The sequence below is a fragment of the Diorhabda sublineata genome, chromosome 9 (assembly GCF_026230105.1).
Source record: "Diorhabda sublineata isolate icDioSubl1.1 chromosome 9, icDioSubl1.1, whole genome shotgun sequence".
In the NCBI taxonomy this organism is placed as follows: domain Eukaryota; kingdom Metazoa; phylum Arthropoda; class Insecta; order Coleoptera; family Chrysomelidae; genus Diorhabda; species Diorhabda sublineata.
In genome coordinates this window covers 251470-272821 of record NC_079482.1, presented here as the reverse complement: position 1 = coordinate 272821, position 21352 = coordinate 251470, and the positions used below count along the sequence as shown (strand labels likewise).

Sequence of the window (21352 nt, the reverse complement as noted above, 5' to 3'; positions counted from 1 at the left end):
CTATTTAATCTGGAACAAACATCATCTGCTTAGCATATAAATCGGATCCCCCAGGTTCTCATCGTGTATCCTCTTTCTGGATTTATACCGTCTGTTGTTTTTGGAATACCATCTTTGAATGTGTTATTTGGTGTATTTTTGTACGATTTAGTGAATTAAATTATTCGTATCAATTTTTTTACTTGTTCTTTCTGTAAAATGCGTTTAATATCTTCGAGTTTAAGCGTGTCGAAAACCTTAATTAGATCATTAAAGCATATTGATGTATGTCTGAAGCCTTATTGCTTTTCTTTTATTTCTATATTTAAAAAAAAATGATTTTTTCAAAACATATTTATATACAATCAATCTTATATTTGGTTTAATTCTTTCGGAAAAATAATAATTTGTACTCCTATGTTTCTAAGGATGCTGGATGTAATTGTGTGGATTATATTTTCAACTCCAGATGTATTATTGGGGAAAACAATTTTTCATTAGTTAAAGGGAAAATTCCGCTTTCGAATTGGTTAAATATTCGTGATGATCCGGTTGTTGATATTGGGATGTTTTTGTATATGAATTTATTTTCCGTTTTCGAATTTCCTATACGTCTGATTTGTTCGGTTAATTAATAAATGTCGTTTTCCGGTAAGTTTCCCTGTTTTTTAACAAATTTTTCTTCTTTCCGTTCTAGGATGCTTGGCCAATTTACCACCAGTCTTTACCATGGACATGAACAATTTAGTCATACCAGAAAATACTCCAGTCGATACTGTGATATATAAATTACAAGGGACTGATCCTGAAGGTAAAATGATCCGTTATGGGATAGGTGGAACTGACATACTCAGAGTCAATCCTGATACTGGCGATGTAACCGTCGTAAAACCAATCGACTATGAGGTAAGATCGTGCGTGATAGATATCCGCAATCAATTATATCCAAATTTGAAAATAATTTAGACATAATTCGTTTTGGTTTTTGAGAAAACGTAAGCTAAAACATCGAATAGTTCCAAAAGGAATGCTCGTGCATCAAAATGAGGAAGCGCTGTATTTGGATTTGGATTATCCATGGTTCTAGATGATATTAAGAAAAAAAGTAGATTAAAATTGGCGTTGCAACTCGATATATAATTTGTTTTGTGTATTTTTTTATCCTTTTATACATTTATTTTCCAGAGAAACAATACACTCAACATAATCGTCAGTATCGAAGACGAAGTGGAAGGTGGAGGTAAAAATAATATTGTCGAAGTGCCAATAACGGTTATTATCTCCGACGAAAACGATAACCCTCCAGAATTCATCGAGGTAAAATTATTATATTTTCTGTTTTCATTAAATCTACAACTTCAAAATACGAAGATGGTCTCGGGGAAATATCTGGCGCGACCTAGAGATGTCGGTAGTTACTGTTCGAAGACACCGCGTTGTTCAATATTTGGTCGGCAGTCATTCATACTGAACGTTTTCAATGAATTTGTAATAATACTTTTACTGGAAAGAAGACCAGCGACGTTGTGGACAACTAAATGAGGTGACGACTCCAGAAAATCCACCGGATGATCATTCTAAAAAGCGCGGTACATCGTGAGGAAGATGGATGCCGCGTTTGCTCAAAATACAACGAAAACTTCATCGCGAAGATGTTTCCATCGAGTGTTTGATCCGTTTCATAACCATGGATGAAACGTGGCGCTCCATTCTTTCGCACCAGAACTAAAACAACATTCGAAACTATGGATTGAAAAGGAAAAACCGGCTTTCCATCTGCAGGAAACATCACGGCAACTTATTACAACGTTTGAGCTAAGGAATCAATCAAAAACAACCGCATTTGTGTTGTTTCATCAACGTCTCAAACATCCCGTTATTTCAGTTAACAAAATTAACGAATTAAAGTTTGATTTGAACCTTATCCGCCGTATTTATCCCTCCCGGATTATTTTTTGTTCTCGGACTCGGTGGTCGAAGATTTTTCAGGAACAGATACTTCAGAAACCATCTTCGTACATATAGTTCATTATCGATATTTGGAATTTTTTTTATAGGCGCCGTACGAAATTACCGCTAACGAAGATACCGCGCCCGGTAGAAAAATATACGAAGGAATTTCGGTCGTAGATAAAGATACGATCGGATCGAATATCGAAGTTGAATGTATAAATCCGCCAGATGATCCCGATGCATGTGAAATATTCGACGTGGAAACTCTAGATTCGGAACAAAACTCGTATTCCGGCGCCGTAAAGTTGCTCAAGAAATTGAATTACAACGACAAACAAATCCATTATTTCACTTTAAAAGCTACGGTGAATATTTTCGAAAATGTAATTATTCGTAATAAATATTCGACGATTATTATTTTTTTAGGATGGCGATCTGTCTAGCACTGCCAATGTTGTCGTACACGTGGGGGATGTGCAAGACACCCCGCCGTATTTCGTCGGTAATTTGACAGCGGAAATAAAAGAAGACGTTGATATAAATACTTTGGTGATGAGAGTACATGCCGAAGATGGTGATCGAGGGATACCCAGAAAAATCGTATACGAATTAGTTAATAGTAAGTTTTTATTATTACGAAAATAGTTTTTACAATTTCTGAGACGTTATTTACCATTTAGTTTTGACAAAAAAATTTCGAAAAACTACACCAAGTGAGGTAGCAGAGGTCTACTATGAGATAGGGTCATAAAGGCAATTGATGAATCAAAAAAATTGTGTTAATATGATTCTTTGGACTTCTGCTGATGAAGAAATTATCAAAAATGTTGTTGTTGTTGTCGATTTGAAATAGTTCCAAGTTTTGTATTACTTAATCGGGCGTTTGCTAAAAATTCTTCATGTCCACTCGCTTTTTAACCTTCAGAATCTACATTTAGTCTCAAATTTCGCAATTGGACTCGCACAACGTCCTTTACATAATGAGCTGTTGCTATATTTGGTCCTAACACAAAATTACCTACACGGTTTTTATTTTATGCATTAATCGAGATCCAACACATTATTTTTCATATATTTCGGCGGTTACGGAATTTCCAGGACAAATATGGGCCGAAGAAAACCCACAAGAAGATAATGATAACCAGTTTCGAGTTGAACTTTTGAAATACACTCCTGAATGTACTTCCTTGTCTTTTTGACAATGGTCTCATCATATATCGTCCTTCAAAAGTGAAATATCACAAGTCTTGTTCAATCCTGTACGTTTGGCCCTCCTCTTGGATCTTCCTGAGAAGATGAACTCCAGCTCTCGTACCATCTCTTTGGTGGTCAGCCTGCAGGTGCGTTATTTGTTGTTTCTTAGAAAATTTAGTAGCCGATTTTCTTGATGTTTTAACTACATTCTGCTCCTTTTAAATATTGCTTACACATTTCTTATTTATTCAAAATTTTCTTCCCAATTTTCGCAAACTACCTTCTATTATTAAGATTATTAAGAAGCTTCTATGTAGTAACGAGTTAAGCTTGTATCCAAAAGCACGGACGTTCGTTGCGTCTTGTAGAACCCTCGGCGAGTAAAGATTAAAAGGATACGTGATCAAATCACGTGACAAATTCAGGATCGTCCGATTACTTAGTTGAATCTCTTTTTTTTTTGTCGTAGAATGGCGAGTCAAACGTGAATCATGTCCAACGTTTTCTCGGCCAACACTTACTTTAATAAATTATGAGTTTCAGTGGCGAAATTTCACAAAAATCTCTCTTTTTACAACAAACGAAGGCGACGGCTACACTGGTTTGTCTACAGATACGATAGACATCGCATTCGAAAGAGTAAGCTTCGGGATAAACAACTGGCATATTTCAGCATCGTATTTTCTCGTTAATCTATTTTGTTTTTAAATATGTTTTTAACGCATTTTCATCGTCAATTATTATATTATTTTTTTTTTTTTTTTCCAGATCCAATGGACTATTTTTTATTAGATTCGATGAGCGGAGAATTGCGAACTGCTCGACCCATCGACAAAGAATCGGTAGATAACCTCGAGGGAATCCTGAAATTCAATATAAGGGTATTTACTTAATTTTTCCGAATTGAAAGGTGTAGAATTTCGAATACAGTTAATTGAAAATCTTGTTATGTAGGCACACGAATTGGTTAACGGTATCAAAAGCAACGAGCCTCTAACTATTGCAACAGCAGAAGCAGTTGTAAAAATAATAGACGTCAACGACGAACCGCCGAAATTCAACAAGAGAGAATACACCGTGGAAATTCCCGAAAATATCTTGGAAGGTTCCGCTCTACCCGGATTAGATATGACGGTTAACGATCCGGATGAAGTAAGTTGATTCAATTTCGATTCGAATTCGTTTAACGAATGTTTTTAAAGGGGGAAAACGCGGCGTTTTCACTCAATCTGATCGACATATACGAAGTGTTTTCCATCGAACCGAAAACGGCCAAAGGTTGGACGCCAGTCACCATTAGAGTTGCCAATAGTTCTTTGGATTACGAAGATCTCAATCAGAGGAAATTTATAATTTTAGCTACGGCTAAAGAACTTAATACCAAAGAGAAATTATCTTCCACTGCTACGGTTACCGTCTCCGTAATCGACGTCAACGATAACGCACCTAGTTTCGACAAAGAAGGTATATCGGACGATACGACGTTTCGAAACTTCGATAATTAATCGTTTTTATAGGTTATACTGCTAGGATTTCGGAAACGGCTACTTCTGGTACGTTACTAAGTACGATAACTGCTAGCGATCGCGATAGTGGTAAATTTGGAGAAAACGGAATAGTTTACAAACTGTCCGGTGATGGGGCCGAAAAATTTCATGTAAACAATCGCACTGGAACTATTATTGTAAAGGATTGTGAAACGCCTGGAAAACAACCTTGTTTAGATTACGAAACGAAACCGGAATACAATTTACAGTTTATTGTGAGTATAAAAATTATTTATGTTCATTAAATCGTATTGAAATCGCGTCAGTTGTTTGTCCAATATAATTGTGTAAAAATTCATTAAATAACAACCGACAAATTCGGAAAATTATATTTTCATTGATAACATTGAAGGATTTATGGTGTTCCCGGATATATTTCTTGTCTTTAAAAATCATTCGCTTGAAAATATTTTGGAGTACGTTGGAAACGATCTGATTGAGTTTGACGCAGCAAAGGCTGCTCCACAAAAACTTGGAATCCTCTTTAAGACCAAAAAACTATATACTCGACGGCTTCTCATCCTCTAACTGGTACAGATTAATCCATTTCTGTAGTATTCGACTCTTAAAAGTACCATCAGGATACAAAAGAGAGCAATTCGACTTAAAGGTGATCCAGAGCTGGCCAAAAGCTTAGAGAATAGAAGAAAAATCGCTGAGCTGACTGTGTTTTGTCGTCAGAAGTTGTTTCGAGCTCTCAAATATAATCCCACCTAACCTAGACTTTCTTTGGAGAGGTACAAGTCTGTGGAGTGGTATTCGACTCCCAAACATACCAATTCGACTTATAGGTGATCCAGAGCTGGCCAAAAGCTTAGAGAATAGAAGAAAAATCGCTGAGCTGACTGTGTTTTGTCGTCAGACGTTGTTTCGAGCTCTCCAATATAATCCCACCTAACCTAGACTTTCTTTGGAGAGGTACAAGTCTGTGGAGTAGTATTCGACTCCCAAACATACCAATTCGACTTAAAGGTGATCCAGAGCTGGCCAAAAGCTTAGAAAATAGAAGAAAAATCGCTGAGCTGACTGTGTTTTGTCGTCAGACGTTGTTTCGAGCTCTCCAATATAATCCCACCTAACCTAGACTTTCTTTGGAGAGGTACAAGTCTGTGGAGTAGTATTCGACTCCCAAACATACCAATTCGACTTATAGGTGATCCAGAGCTGGCCAAAAGCTTAGAGAATAGAAGAAAAATCGCTGAGCTGACTGTGTTTTATCGTCAGATGCTGTTTCGAGCTCTCCAATATAATCCCACCTAACCTAGACTTTCTTTGGAGAGGTACAAGTCTGTGGAGTAGTATTCGACTCCCAAACATACCAATTCGACTTAAAGGTGATCCAGAGCTGGCCAAAAGCTTAGAGAATAGTAGAAAAATCGCTGAGCTGACTGTGTTTTATCGTCAGATGCTGTTTCGAGCTCTCCAATATAATCCCACCTAACCTAGACTTTCTTTGGAGAGGTACAAGTCTGTGGAGTAGTATTCGACTCCCAAACATACCAATTCGACTTATAGGTGATCCAGAGCTGGCCAAAAGCTTAGAAAATAGAAGAAAAATCGCTGAGCTGACTGTGTTTTGTCGTCAGATGTTGTTTCGAGCTCTCAAATATAATCCCACCTAACCTAGACTTTCTTTGGAGAGGTACAAGTCTGTGGAGTAGTATTCGACTCCCAAACATACCAATTCGACTTAAAGGTGATCCAGAGCTGGCCAAAAGCTTAGAGAATAGAAGAAAAATCGCTGAACTGACTGTGTTTTGTCGTCAGATGTTGTTTCCAGCTCTCAAATATAATCCCACCTAACCTAGACTTTCTTTGGAGAGGTACAAGTCTGTGGAGTAGTATTCGACTCCCAAACATACCAATTCGACTTAAAGGTGATCCAGAGCTGGCCAAAAGCTTAGAAAATAGAAGAAAAATCGCTGAGCTGACTGTGTTTTGTCGTCAGATGTTGTTTCGAGCTCTCAAATATAATCCCACCTAACCTAGACTTTCTTTGGAGAGGTACAAGTCTGTGGAGTAGTATTCGACTCCCAAACATACCAATTCGACTTATAGGTGATCCAGAGCTGGCCAAAAGCTTAGAAAATAGAAGAAAAATCGCTGAGCTGACTGTGTTTTGTCGTCAGATGTTGTTTCGAGCTCTCAAATATAATCCCACCTAACCTAGACTTTCTTTGGAGAGGTACAAGTCTGTGGAGTAGTATTCGACTCCCAAACATACCAATTCGACTTATAGGTGATCCAGAGCTGGCCAAAAGCTTAGAAAATAGAAGAAAAATCGCTGAGCTGACTGTGTTTTGTCGTCAGATGTTGTTTCGAGCTCTCAAATATAATCCCACCTAACCTAGACTTTCTTTGGAGAGGTACAAGTCTGTGGAGTAGTATTCGACTCCCAAACATACCAATTCGACTTATAGGTGATCCAGAGCTGGCCAAAAGCTTAGAGAATAGAAGAAAAATCGCTGAACTGACTGTGTTTTGTCGTCAGATGTTGTTTCGAGCTCTCAAATATAATCCCACCTAACCTAGACTTTCTTTGGAGAGGTACAAGTCTGTGGAGTAGTATTCGACTCCCAAACATACCAATTCGACTTAAAGGTGATCCAGAGCTGGCCAAAAGCTTAGAGAATAGTAGAAAAATCGCTGAGCTGACTGTGTTTTATCGTCAGATGCTGTTTCGAGCTCTCCAATATAATCCCACCTAACCTAGACTTTCTTTGGAGAGGTACAAGTCTGTGGAGTAGTATTCGACTCCCAAACATACCAATTCGACTTATAGGTGATCCAGAGCTGGCCAAAAGCTTAGAGAATAGAAGAAAAATCGCTGAGCTGACTGTGTTTTGTCGTCAGATGTTGTTTCGAGCTCTCAAATATAATCCCACCTAACCTAGACTTTCTTTGGAGAGGTACAAGTCTGTGGAGTAGTATTCGACTCCCAAACATACCAATTCGACTTATAGGTGATCCAGAGCTGGCCAAAAGCTTAGAGAATAGAAGAAAAATCGCTGAACTGACTGTGTTTTATCGTCAGATGCTGTTTCGAGCTCTCCAATATAATCCCACCTAAACAAGTCTGTGGAATCAGTTATATCTCGAACACTACAACATATTAAAGTTCTAGAACGACATCTTCAAACTGGAGGTACCACACCTCACTCAATACGAGCAACTGGGTTTGAAACAAAGAGATTCCTTTCTTATTCTAATAACTGGTTCCAAAAAGTCATTTCTATAAGCAAATAAGGAAATCAGGAGAATTATTGGTATGCTTATTGGATACATTGATCTACCATATGAATAATATCGAAGGTCTCGTGGTTTCTGCAAATTATCAAAGGAAACAACTCTGCGAGTGCGAGGTTATTCAAAAACTAAAGTTTACATACCAAAGAAGGGATAGTTCGTTCCAGCAGAGGGCGTAATCATCCAATGTTGTTGGAAATGAAACGCTGGGCTCAAGTTTGATCTTTCGTAATGCATTTAGTAATCAGCTAGCACTATTACGGAAAGAGAATGAAAACCAAAATCCCAATACCCCAAAAAGAGATTTAAATTATTCTTTCAAGTCGTTTAAAGATTCAGGTGGAGTTTCCTCGAAATTTTCATTCATTAATCACCATAAATTTCCACGATTTGTAGACAATAAGTAGTTTAAGATAACAAGTAATTGTTTTAATGAATTAATCGAAACGTTGTTTGGCGATGAGGTTTTTTCAATATTCGACGCGGTCGGGCTATAAATTCGAAAGGATTGTTCGAGTAAATCTACAAAAAAAAACGCATTGATCGTCATAAATATGTTTCAGGCTGTTGACGACGACGGTAAAGGACAAACCACAACGGTGCCCTTAAAAATCCAACTGACCGACAACAACGACAACCCCCCGGTTTTCAGCCAATCCATATACAGAGCTTTCATAAACGAGGGTTCGCTAAAATTTCAACCGGAATTAGTTGTCGAAGCTTCGGACGCCGATAAAACTTCGCGTGTTACGTATTCAATAATTTCCGGAAACGACGACGGTCTATTCAACGTTATACCCACCACTGGGGTTATCAGGATTATAAATAATAAAGGATTGGATATAAGTAACGAAACTGATAATGTCGTTTCATTGACTGTTATGGTAATTATCTTATTATTTAAAGTATTGATAATCGAATAAATAATAAAAAACTATTTGTCGTGATGTTATAAATTATTTAAACGTTCACTGGAAACCTAATATTTGAAAACTCGGTTCTCTGAGTTGAAAATTCCATTCTGCTATATACGTTGCGCGTTGTTTCTTAATACTACAGGGAAATCAGATAAAATTGAAAAAACTGATCGATAGAAAATGTGTTGGATCTAGATAAAACACAATATTTGCTTTGAAAATATGAAATATCGGTTTTTATATAGATTTTTTTCTTATTTATTTCAAATATTTCTAACGACGGGGTGAATTTATACACACCGTTTATTGTTTACACAATTTTTACACACACTCGCACTAAACACTAATTTAATTTAACTATTTACCATTACTTTTTATTATAAACTAACTATCGCTGCTAAACAACGGAAAAAAATTTCGTAATTATTCGAATAAATATACAAACTGTATGTAGAATCATCGCTTATTTTATTTATTATCGTCCATCTCATCAAAAAAAAAACATGGCAGGAGTTTTCGATAACAGCAACACAAGCTTGTGATTGGATTTGATTTTGTAGAAAAGTATGTAGGTCAGGTTATGTTAGATAGAGTTTTAATGAAATCGGAGGAGTGTAATTTAATCTAGATAATTACCAAAAATTTCTACAATTCTAGAAAATAAACATAGAAATAAATAAATAAAAACAATATAAGTAAAGTAATTTCAAAAACGCCGTCGCATTCGATAAACTTTAAATTTCCATTACTACCGAACATACCGGCTTCGCGGTCAATGTCATGGACGAATCTTAAAAATTGATAATAACGCACAATAACCGTAATTTTTAATAAAAATTTGTTATGTGATATGCCTGCTTTCTTTTGGATATAAAACTTAGCTTCTTCATCGTATTATAGTGTAGATGAGTTTCCAGACGGCCGTGCGACATTTTGAAATCAACTCTCTACAATAAAGTTCGTTCCGTGAAACAATACATCGATTAGTAGTAGAACAAAAAAATTGACTATCTTCAACGCTTGATTACGCTTTATTCTACAGGACTTTGCTGATATCCTGACGTATGAGTTGTAATCTCATCCTTATAAACAAAGAAATAAATAAATAAGAAACCTTTCTAGAAATGGGTAAAAAATACAATATATAAACAAATCGTCTATGTTATAAAAACAATATAAGTAAAATAATGTCAAAAACGCCGACGCTTTCGCCAAATTTTAAATTTTCATTACAACCGAACACGTCCGGATTCGCGGTCAATGTCATAGACGAGTCTTAAAAATTACGAATAACGCACAATTTCCGTAATTTTTGATAAAAACTTATTAGGCGAAATGCCTGCTTCCTTTTGTTTACAAAACGTAACTTTTTGATTGTATTAACAATGTAGATGAGTTTCTAGACGACCGTGAAACAATACATCGATTAGTAGTAGTACAAAAAAATTGACAGTATCACTTTAACGCAACATCCTGCAGGTTTTTGGTGATATACTGTCAGTTGTAATATTCTTATAAGTGTAACGGACTCGTCCATTACATAGACCGTGAAACCGGTCCTCTTTGGTTATACTGGAAGAATCTAAAGTTTGGCGGTTGCTTAGGTTCTCGAAAAGTCTCTTTCTTTACTTTCTCGAACCGAATTAACGAGAAATCATATTTATGTATAAATACTTGCTTGTTTATCAGCGAAAATGTCGGTAAATAATTGATTGTTCATAGTGAATAGTTAAATATTATAGTGGGTAATTATTATAAATAGTGATTAATAGAGTGTTTAGAGCACAGTTTACCCCACCGTTAGAGACACTTTTAATAAATAAGAAAAACATTATATAAAAATATTTGTAACAGTATGCTTATTAAATATTATATAATATTAGTTAGTAGTTAGTACGTTTTGGTGGTTTATTTTGCCACAATCCCACTAGGTAAACTGTTCGTTTCAAAATTTGTTGTTTTTAGGCTAGTGACGGGCAGTTCACTTCGACGGCTACCGTGAACATCACGGTGCTCGATGTAAACAACAATATACCAATTTTTTCGCGACAACATTATCTCGAAGCGGTCCTCGAAAACGTACCGATAGGTTCGTCCGTAATGAAAGTTGAAGCGACAGATGCCGATACAGGAGAAAACGCAGTAGTAGAATATTTCATCCAAAAAGGATCTTACGAAGATTTCAAAATCGATAATACCACGGGAGTTATTTCCGTAGCAAAAAAATTAGATTACGACAGAAGAAATACTTATACACTCGAAGTAACAGCCGCCGATCACGGAACGCCGAGCTTAACGGGATCCTCAGAAATTACTATCACTGTAGTTAATATTAACGATAAATCACCTTATTTCGTACCAGCCACACAAACAGCGGAGGTAAATATCATACTTTATTGGTCCTTCGAGCCGGATAATTGTATTGTTCTTTTTTTTTTTTTTTATTTAGGTAATGGAAGATGTTAGAGTTGGGACTGTAGTATACACTTTAATAGCATTAGATCCGGACGTAAATTCTTCAGAAGCTCTAAATTTCGCAGCAACGGAACCGATAACGGCTTTAGATAAACACGGACACGAAGTAATCGACGATGAACGTTACAAAGAATTTTTTTCCGTAGATAAATTTACTGGAAAAGTAACTGTTATTAATCCGTTACTTCGTAACGTAGCTTCGGTAATTAGGATCACAGTTTTAGTAACTGATATAACGGCCCCGACTATACAACAAGGACAAGGGTTGTTGATTGTAACTATAGGGGACGTTAACGATTCGCCGCCGATGTTTTTACCGCCGTGGACGAGGGAAAATCCGAGCTATTATTTGGAATTGAAAGAGGAACAACCGATCGGTACTATAGTCGCTACTTACAAAGCCATCGATGAGGATTCGGATATAGCTGGTTATATTATTCAACCGGAAAGCGAGTATTTTCAAATAAATAACGGAACCGGTATAGTGCAGATTAAAAAGAAAATCGATTACGAGAAAATAAAGTTGCTTAAATTCACCGTAATGGCTTTCGATAGCGGCGTACCGCAATTGAACGCATCGGCGACGGTTTTAATCAAAGTGATTAATATGAACGATAACAGTCCGGTTTTTACGCAAAATGAATACAAAGCGGAAATAGACGAAAATTCTCCTAACGGGACAATAGTCGTAGCGGTTAGAGCGGTGGATAAAGACGCCGAAAGTTACGGCGAAATCAGTTATTATTTAACGGGCGAACACAGCGAGAATTTTTCCATCGACAACCAAACCGGTTACGTAACCGTAGCTAATACGAATTTTCTTGATCACGAAGTTATCAACGAAACCGAAATACAAGTAGTGGCACAAGATGGCGCTCCAATTAACGTTAGAAGATCGGTAACCGTTCCGGTACGTATTAAAATTAGAGATGTGAACGACAACCGACCGATATTCGTGCAAAAGGAATATAACGTTACCGTTATGGAAAACGTACGGTTAAACCCACCTATACCTTTGATACAAATTAACGCCACCGATGAAGATTCCGGAATGAACGGCAATGTTTACTACAACATCGTTTCCGGAAATGATAACGGTAAATAGTAAATTATTAATAACTTACCGCGTCAATAGATATTTTCAAATTATTTTTGATAATTTCGTGTATACAGAGTGTCCTACGACGAGATAAAACTATCTGTATATAGCAAAATAATTATAGTAAAATCATGAAAATTTCTACGTTTGGTAGTCGATTGTAACTTTGTTATTTTGAATGTAACACCCTGTATAATAATACATTTTTGAAATCTACGTGAAATTTTGGTATACTTTTGTCTGAAAACTTTTTTCTAAAAATGCATACTTTTTGAGTTATTAATTTTTTTGTAAAAAACGTTGCAGGCCCTTATAAATTATTTTTTTACGAAGATATCCTTAAGGATATGAAAAAGATTTCTGTTTGGTTACTTTTAGCAAGGTCAGACGTATTCGAATCTATGTTAAAAACTTTGTCATTTTATACAGGGTGTGTATAAAAAGTGTTCAAAGTTTTACTTCGTAAATATCAAATTTCTCTATTTTTTTTAAATAGAACACCCTATATATTGATACATTTCTGAAATCTACGTAAAATTTTAGTATACTTTTATCTGAAAACTTTTTTCGAAAAATGCATACTTTTTGAATTATTAATGTTTTTGTAAAAAATTTGACCCTTGCAGATCCTTTTATCCCAAATATTTTTTACGAGGATATCCTTAAGGATATGAAAATGATTTATTTTCGGTTGCTTTTAACAAGGTCAGACGTATTCGAATCTATGTTGAAAAATTTGTCATTTTATACAGGGTAGACCACACCTGCATCTCTAAAAATTTACAGAAAACATTTAATATCTGGATAATGGTAAGGTTTAGGTATAGAAAAGTTCATATTAATTTGCCTTATTTTTTACCCCTGAATGCATTAATGTAGAAAAAACCGGGTGGTTCTGTTTAAAAAAAATAAAGAAATTTGATATTTATGAAGTTGAACTTTAAACACTTTTTATACACTTCCTGTATAAAATGACAAATTTTTCAATATAGATTCAAATACGTCTGACCTTCCCAAAAGCAATCGAACAGAAACCATTTTCATATTTTCAAGGGTATCCTCGTAAAAAAATAATTTATAAGGGTCTGCAATTGTCAAATTTTTTACAAAAAAATTAGTAACTCAAAAAGTATGCATTTTTCGAAAAAATTTTATTCGCAAAAATATACTAAAATTTTACGTCGATTTCAAAAATATATTAATATATAAGGTGTTCCGTTTAAAATAACAAAGTTACAGTCGGCCATCTTCAAAAATATTTCATTAGAAAAGATCGAACGTTGCCAAGTTTAAATACAAATAACATTAAATATGAAACTATGTATCCGTCAGACGTATCAATCAGTAATTATAAAACTGGCAACTATGCTGGTATTCGTTTTCTAACCTACAAATCAATTCTGTAGTTTTTGATGTATAAGAAAATTGTTGTAAACGTTTTTAACCTAAAAAAAGAAGAAAAACTAAAACCGTTTAAACTATTATTCTTAAAAAGAAATAAATATCTCGACTTAAACCAAACAATCGGTCGGCGGCGGTGACCCGTATCAAAACGGGAATAGCTTAATTTCATTAAAGCCGAAATGTATACGGATTTATTGTGGCAAAAGTAGAAAACAAAAGCCGTGATGGAATTTGCGAGGTAGCACTTTGAAAAGGTGGTCATTAATTTTTCCAGACATCTTTCTTCTGGGCGTGGAAAGTGGTATTTTGTACCCGCACAAGTCCTTGTTGGGCCAAACGAGGGATTTCCATTTGACTGTACAGGCCAGAGACGGGGGCGACGGCGGTAACGGGCAATTGTTCGACCAAGCCACAATTAATGTGCATGTCTTAAATGTTAATGACCATAGACCTGAGTTCATTATGCCGGCCCTTCCGAACGCCACGGTCGAAGTACTGGAAGTTAGTAAACATTTTTTTTATTAATTTAAATTACTGGTTTGTTTACATAACCCCTTCATATCGAAACGATTTTTATAATGTTTTACTCGTTAATACTTTAATTTCTTGAATATACGTGATTGGATTAAGAATCATTGAAATTGCTTTTTATTTGTTGTTTTATTTCACTTGTCTATTCACAAGTTTAATTGTATTCTTGTTTGCTGAATCATTTTATATAATATTAATATTTATAGGTGGATCATGCTTATTTTGAACTTAACCTAACTTAATCTAACCTAACCTAACTTAACCTAAAAGTTTAATTTGAGAGAAGAAGTTTCATTATTTCAATCTGTAGAAACATGGAGAATCTACATTTTTTTTATTTCGGTTTATTTTTGATTATATAAAGAAAAAAATGAAGAAATATTTCATTCGATTATATGTGAGAAAGTTATCAATAATCGTAACAACGTAATTGCGTTTAAAGCCATGAAACTAATATAAATTTGAATTATATTTATTCTCGTGACTTTTTTTTTTTCGAAAATTCGTCGTAAAAACGAAGATTTGAAGAAAAAAACCATTAAACCTAACCTAACTTAACTTAAACTAACCTAAAAGTACAATCAGATTATATGTGTTAGGTTAGAACTTTTATATAAATAATTTTTGATTATTATTTTGTAAAATCAAAAATATATATTCAAGAAATTATTTTTTTTTCTTTTTCAATAATAAACTAAAATTAATATAAATATGTTATAGAATGCGGCAACACAGGATTATCTCGTGATGACAGTAAAAGCTGTAGATAAAGACGAAAATGCAAACGGTAAAGTTACCTATCATTTCAAAATTGATAAAGAAAATGTACAAGAAACTGATGAATTCAGTATCGATGCCGTTACCGGTGAGCTAAGGACACGAAAAATGCTAGATAGAGAATTCAAACCAAAATATCAAGTAAGTTTTCAATCGATCAAATTAATCTTTACCATAACGTCACTAACATGAGTAACCACATAAATACTCTATCCTTTTCTACTGACATTAATCGAATACGATTTTCAGAATGTCTCATTCTAATCTCATATTATTGGAAAGAGATAACAACAAACTACGTTCTTTTCGTTTAGTTTCGAATTTTACCGACAGTAATCGAATACGATTTTCAGAATGTCTCATTCTAATCTCATATTATTGGAAAGAGATAACAACAAACTACGTTCTTTTCGTTTAGTTTCGAATTTTACTGACAGTTTCCATTTTTTTTAAAAATGTTGAAATAGTCATTTCTGCAATAATATTTATTAAAAATATTTTATAATTTCGTTTAAAGTTTTTTTATCATTCGTGATGATTCATTTTCAACTTATTTGGGTCTTCAAAATAAAAATAAATCATGGAGAAAAAAATTTTGTTTTTATATACGTTCCATACATTTACGAGGGTTATTCAAAAAGTTTACAGCATATTAGTGGTATCAATCTTTATGATTCTTTTCCGAAAGTCAATTTTCCCAAATGCCCTCAGCCACTAGATTTAATTATTAAGTATGGCGTCAACATATACATCCCACACATATACGAGGTTTGTTCCAAAAATATAGAACCTCCAATTGGTGTCAATCTTTATGATTTGGTATGTTTGCAGTTTCTGAAACTCTCCTAGACGTCAGTTTGTATAGTTTTATTACAATGTCTGAATATCATAAAATAAGTTTTCTGTATGTTTTTTTAGTTGGTTTTGGTGGCAAGAGATCACGGATCACCTAAATGGTACGAGACTGTACGGCACCTCACCGTGTTATTGGTAGACGAAAACGATAATAGACCGGAATTTCCCGGTTCGAAATCGACAAATCCTTATCACTTTTTCGTTATTGAAAACAACGAAAGAAACTCCCTGATAGGTCAAGTCAAAGCATTAGACAGAGACGAAGGTACTCACGCGAAAGTTTATTATTACATAATATCCGGAAATGAAAATAACGCTTTTTATTTGGATAGAACAGACGGAGGGTTATATTCGAACATATCATTCGATAGAGAACAAAAAGAAGAATACAATTTATTGGTTATAGCTACTAACGATCCAAATTATATAACTCCCGAACAACAACAAGATTTAGACGAAACTGATAGGAGTATAGCGAGAGTTAAAATAACAATTAACGATATTAACGATAACCCCCCAATTTTCGATCAACCCGTTTATTATTCGGCGGTTAACGCTATGGCGAACATTAACGATTTCGTTATAAATGTAACGGCTAGAGATCCGGATAACGGCGTAAACGGCTCAATAACTTATTATATAAAAGCGACGAATTTATTTAAATTTAATTCGAATAGAAGTTCGGGTTCGATAATACCTTCTCCATTTAATATATCCGAAAACGGACAAATATGCACCGCCACTTATTTAGCGGAAAATAATCAACATCGATTTATAATCGATATTATCGCTAGAGAAAACGCTTATCCCGAACGAGAAGCTTCTACGAGAATCAACGTGAGTATTATAAAAATCGTTTATTACCTTTAATTCATAGAAATATTTTAGGTGTGGATATTTGAACCCGAGCAGTTGATTCGCGTGATACTGTCCCGACCGAAAGAAGAAGTTTTGAAAGAAAAAGAAGAAATTTTAGCCGAATTAAGTAACGCCACGCAAAGTTTGGTTATAATCGATGAAATTCGATACCACATCGATGATAACGGTGTTAAAAACGATGATTGGTAATAAAAATAAATTATTATAATTGTAATTAATATTATTAATTTAATTATTGTAGGTCCGATCTTTATATTCTCGTTGTGAATCCTAGAACGCAATCGATTGTACCTGTACCGGATGTATTGAAAATAATCGATTCGAAATACGATTTTTTGAAAGATTATTACGCGGGTTTCGCCATCGAAAATGTTGTACCGGCTTTCGTTACCGAAAAAGCCGAAACTTTCGATTCTGCTTTGGTCGCTTTAATAGCTTTGTTGGTGGTACTTATCGTCGGTATTATTACTTTTATTGTTATCTGCTGTTGTTTGAGACATTGGGTATTATCTCCGACGGATTTGAAAAAAAAGGACGCTCTAATTAAGAAAGCTATCATAGACGATTTGACTACCACGGAAAATCCTCTATGGATCGAACAGTAAGTGTATCGGAATTTCGGGTATTTATTTTTGGTGGAATGTTTGGGGAAAAATTATATTTGTTTCATTATATCGCGATATTTCGGAACATAATCGAAATATTGAAATTTCGGTAGAATATTATCGGAGGAAATCATATTTTCAGTTAATATATCAGACTTTCGGTTGAATATTTGACAATAAAATGATATTTCCTCAATTATATTCCAATATTAGGGACAAAAATTATATTTACAGTCGAAATATTGAAGTTGTGGCGGAAAATTTGGGAACAAATTATATGATCAGCGAACATATAAAACTTTTGGTGGAATATTTGGGAATAAATAATATTTTTACTAATCAAATACCAAAGATTTGGTGGAATATTTTGGAACAAATGATATTTCTCGAACTTTTGTAGAATATTTGGGAGATTTCCATTGAAAAATATTAAAGTTTTGGTGGAATATTTGAGAAATAACGATATATCCTTCATTATATTGGAATATTTGGGATCAAAATAATATTAAAAATCAAAATTTGGAAATTTTGGTGGAATATTTGACAATAAAATGATATTTTCTCAATTATACTCGAATATTAGGGAACAAAATGATATTTACAGCCAAAATATGAAACTTTTGGCGGAATATTTTGGAATAAATAATATTTACTAATCAAATATCAAAGATTTGGTGGAATATTTTGGAACAAAATGATATTTCTCGAACTTTTGTAGAATATTTGTTAGATTTCCATTGAAAAATATTAAAGTTTTGGTGGAATATTTGAGAAATAACGATATATCCTTCATTATATTGGAATATTTGGGATCAAAATAATATTAAAAATCAAAATTTGAAAATTTTGGTGGAATATTTGACAATAAAATGATGTTTTCTTAATTATACTCTAATATTAGGGAACAAAATGATATTTACAGCCAAAATATGAAACTTTTGGCGGAATATTTTGGAATAAATAATATTTACTAATCAAATATCAAAGATTTGGTGGAATATTTTGGAACAAAATGATATTTCTCGAACTTTTGTAGAATATTTGTTAGATTTCCATTGAAAAATATTAAAGTTTTGGTGGAATATTTGAGAAATAACGATATATCCTTCATTATATTGGAATATTTGGGATCAAAATAATATTAAAAATCAAAATTTGAAAATTTTGGTGGAATATTTGACAATAAAATGATGTTTTCTTAATTATACTCTAATATTAGGGAACAAAATGATATTTACAGCCAAAATATGAAACTTTTGGCGGAATATTTTGGAATAAATAATATTTACTAATCAAATATCAAAGATTTGGTGGAATATTTTGGAACAAAATGATATTTCTCGAACTTTTGTAGAATATTTGTTAGATTTCCATTGAAAAATATTAAAGTTTTGGTGGAATATTTGAGAAATAACGATATATCCTTCATTATATTGGAATATTTGGGATCAAAATAATATTAAAAATCAAAATTTGAAAATTTTGGAGGAATATTTGACAATAAAATGATGTTTTCTTAATTATACTCGAATATTAGGGAACAAAATGATATTTACAGTAAAAATATTAAAATTTTGGTGGAATATTTGGGAATAAATTATATGATCAGCGGTCTTATCAAACTTTTTGTGGCATATTTGGGAAATACTAATCAAATATTAAAGTTTTTGTGGTATATTTAAGGACAAAATGATATTTCTTTAAATTTTTAAAAATATTTGTGAGAATCAGAGTGAAAATATTGGAATTTTGGTGGAATATTTGGGAACAAAATGATATTTCCTGAACTTTTGTGAGAGTCGGAGTTAAAATATTGAAATTTTGGCGGATATTAGAGAGCAAAATCATATATCCAGTTAATACATCAACGTTTTGATAGTATATAATGAAACAAAATTATGTTGTAATATTAAAGAAAAAATATATATTTAGAGTCAAAATAAAAAAGTTTTGGTGAAATATTTCGAAACAAAATGATTTTACTTCATTATGTTAAAATATTAAAGAAAAAATATATATTTACAGCCAAAATATGAAAGTTTTGGTGGAATATTTGGGAACAAAATAATATTTCCAGTTAACGGGAACATATAAAAGTTTTGGTGGAATATTTGCAAACCAATGAAATTTCACAAGAACCGATAAAAAAGAAGATTATTATTAATTTTGATTAAAACAAATAGAATGTGAAATTTCGAATCTCCATTTCTAAATTTAATAACAAAAACCACAATTTAAAAACACCCACTACCTAATAGTAGTAAAATCGCAACAAAAATGGGATATTTATATAATTGTTAATTTCTTACGTCACTACAGTACATCTGCAATCTTGTCAGAGTCGTATATCATGTTGGCGGTACACACTCGTCGATGTGCCGGTATTTACAACCTCGTGTATATTTTCGCTACAATCACCCGGTTCAAAAGGACAAAAGGACGAACGTGTGCGAGTATATTAACAATTATGGTTTAAATTATACTCGGTAGACATTTCCATTACTCTCTCTTCCCCTTTAACACGTGCAATTGAACGTTCCGAGAGCGAGACGGAAAGATCTTAGCCGAAGAGATAAAATCCCACGTTCGTCTAGTTTCGTATCGCCTCGGCGAGTGCATATAACCGCCATTATAGTATTGATAGGACAGGACCGTACTGGCTTTAACCATTCGTACGAAAATACATAAATAAATATTTTGATTGTTGTTGAATAATTGATGAATTATCGTTATTTTTTACAGAAAATTGAAGATATATGAAGAACAAGAATTGACAATGCAAGTTTTTAATGAACCTGAACAAAACGTTAATAATAGACGGAGCAGCGACGATTACGTAAATGTAACTTTAGATTAATTTTGATAAATTTGACTTTGAAAACATAAATTTTTAGGAAGACAACGCTTATGCAACAATACAACATCCAACTAGAAGATCATCATCGAATTTGGCACCGATAAACGGGGCAGATGACTTAGCAGATTACGCGACACTTTCTGGTCATGCTCATAACCGAAACGGAAGCAACAATAGCTCGTTAAGAGGTGGTTCTAACGTAAGTTTCGCGTCAAATTTGTATTAGATCTAAATATTTTCGTTTATTTTTTCAGTATTACGAAGCGGCTATGGGTTTTCAAGGTTCCACTTTTCAAGTACCGGAACGTTTAAATAACGATTATACTCCCTATGGAGTGAAATTCGACGGATCCGAATTGACAATCAATCAAGGTCACCACCAACCCGAATACGTCGCCGAACTGATTTAGTTTAACGAACTTTTATTTTAACAACAAATATTGTGACAATATAAACTATAAAAAGTGATATATGACCCGTTCCGTTTTTCGAAAATTGTATTCTATTTAGTATCTAACTATTTTCTCAAAAATTACTAAATATTTTATCAATTATGGAAAAAAATTCGACTAATAGTGTAAAAACATTATTTTCTTCGATTTATTTCTACTACTCAAGTAAATGGCCATATCAAACATACTTTTTATTTATTTTAATTTGTTTATAATCTTTTATTTATTTATTTTTTCTAAATAATGACAATGTATACATTTGTACATATTGAAATAAAAATATCTTTATGTATACGGGATTTTTTTTTACTTTTCTCCTATTTTTTCCAAAACGAAAAACTAAAATCGCGCGTGTCGAATCTCTAGGAGCACCGTAGTTCCAAAGTAATTTACACAGAATCTACAAAACCAGATAAAAATCGATCTACAAACAAAATAAGTGAGAAACAAAAAATTCTACCACCCCATGTAGTACCGAAAAGACCTCGTCTGGGGTTTTCTCATTTTTATTTTAGAAAATTTACTTGAGAGTAGCTTCAGCAATTATCCTCGTTTATTCTCCTCGGTATTTTCACTGACTCA

At 33.6% G+C, this 21352-nt stretch overlaps 1 protein-coding gene across 3 annotated transcripts in view; it reads left to right on the top strand.

The window, feature by feature from the left end:
- The window catches only part of LOC130448746 (cadherin-87A), a 213180-nt gene extending 192118 nt beyond the window's left edge, over positions 1-21062 (top strand). The window contains exons 3-21 of one of the 3 annotated variants that reach the window (XM_056786242.1): positions 677-885; positions 1165-1296; positions 2037-2297; positions 2359-2551; positions 3895-4007; positions 4081-4278; positions 4329-4590; positions 4644-4888; positions 8483-8803; positions 10802-11215; positions 11286-12408; positions 14089-14315; positions 15066-15263; positions 16041-16814; positions 16866-17041; positions 17098-17457; positions 20204-20297; positions 20356-20517; positions 20573-21062. In XM_056786242.1, coding sequence (XP_056642220.1) covers positions 677-885; positions 1165-1296; positions 2037-2297; positions 2359-2551; positions 3895-4007; positions 4081-4278; positions 4329-4590; positions 4644-4888; positions 8483-8803; positions 10802-11215; positions 11286-12408; positions 14089-14315; positions 15066-15263; positions 16041-16814; positions 16866-17041; positions 17098-17457; positions 20204-20297; positions 20356-20517; positions 20573-20728 — 5618 coding nt within the window. In that variant the 3' untranslated portion in view covers positions 20729-21062. Of the gene's footprint in view, positions 1-676; positions 886-1164; positions 1297-2036; positions 2298-2358; positions 2552-3894; positions 4008-4080; positions 4279-4328; positions 4591-4643; positions 4889-8482; positions 8804-10801; positions 11216-11285; positions 12409-14088; positions 14316-15065; positions 15264-16040; positions 16815-16865; positions 17042-17097; positions 17458-20203; positions 20304-20355; positions 20518-20572 lie in introns of all 3 variants that reach the window. The other 2 variants (XM_056786241.1, XM_056786243.1) reach the window with 2 other exon arrangements.
- The last annotated feature ends 290 nt before the right edge of the window (positions 21063-21352 follow it).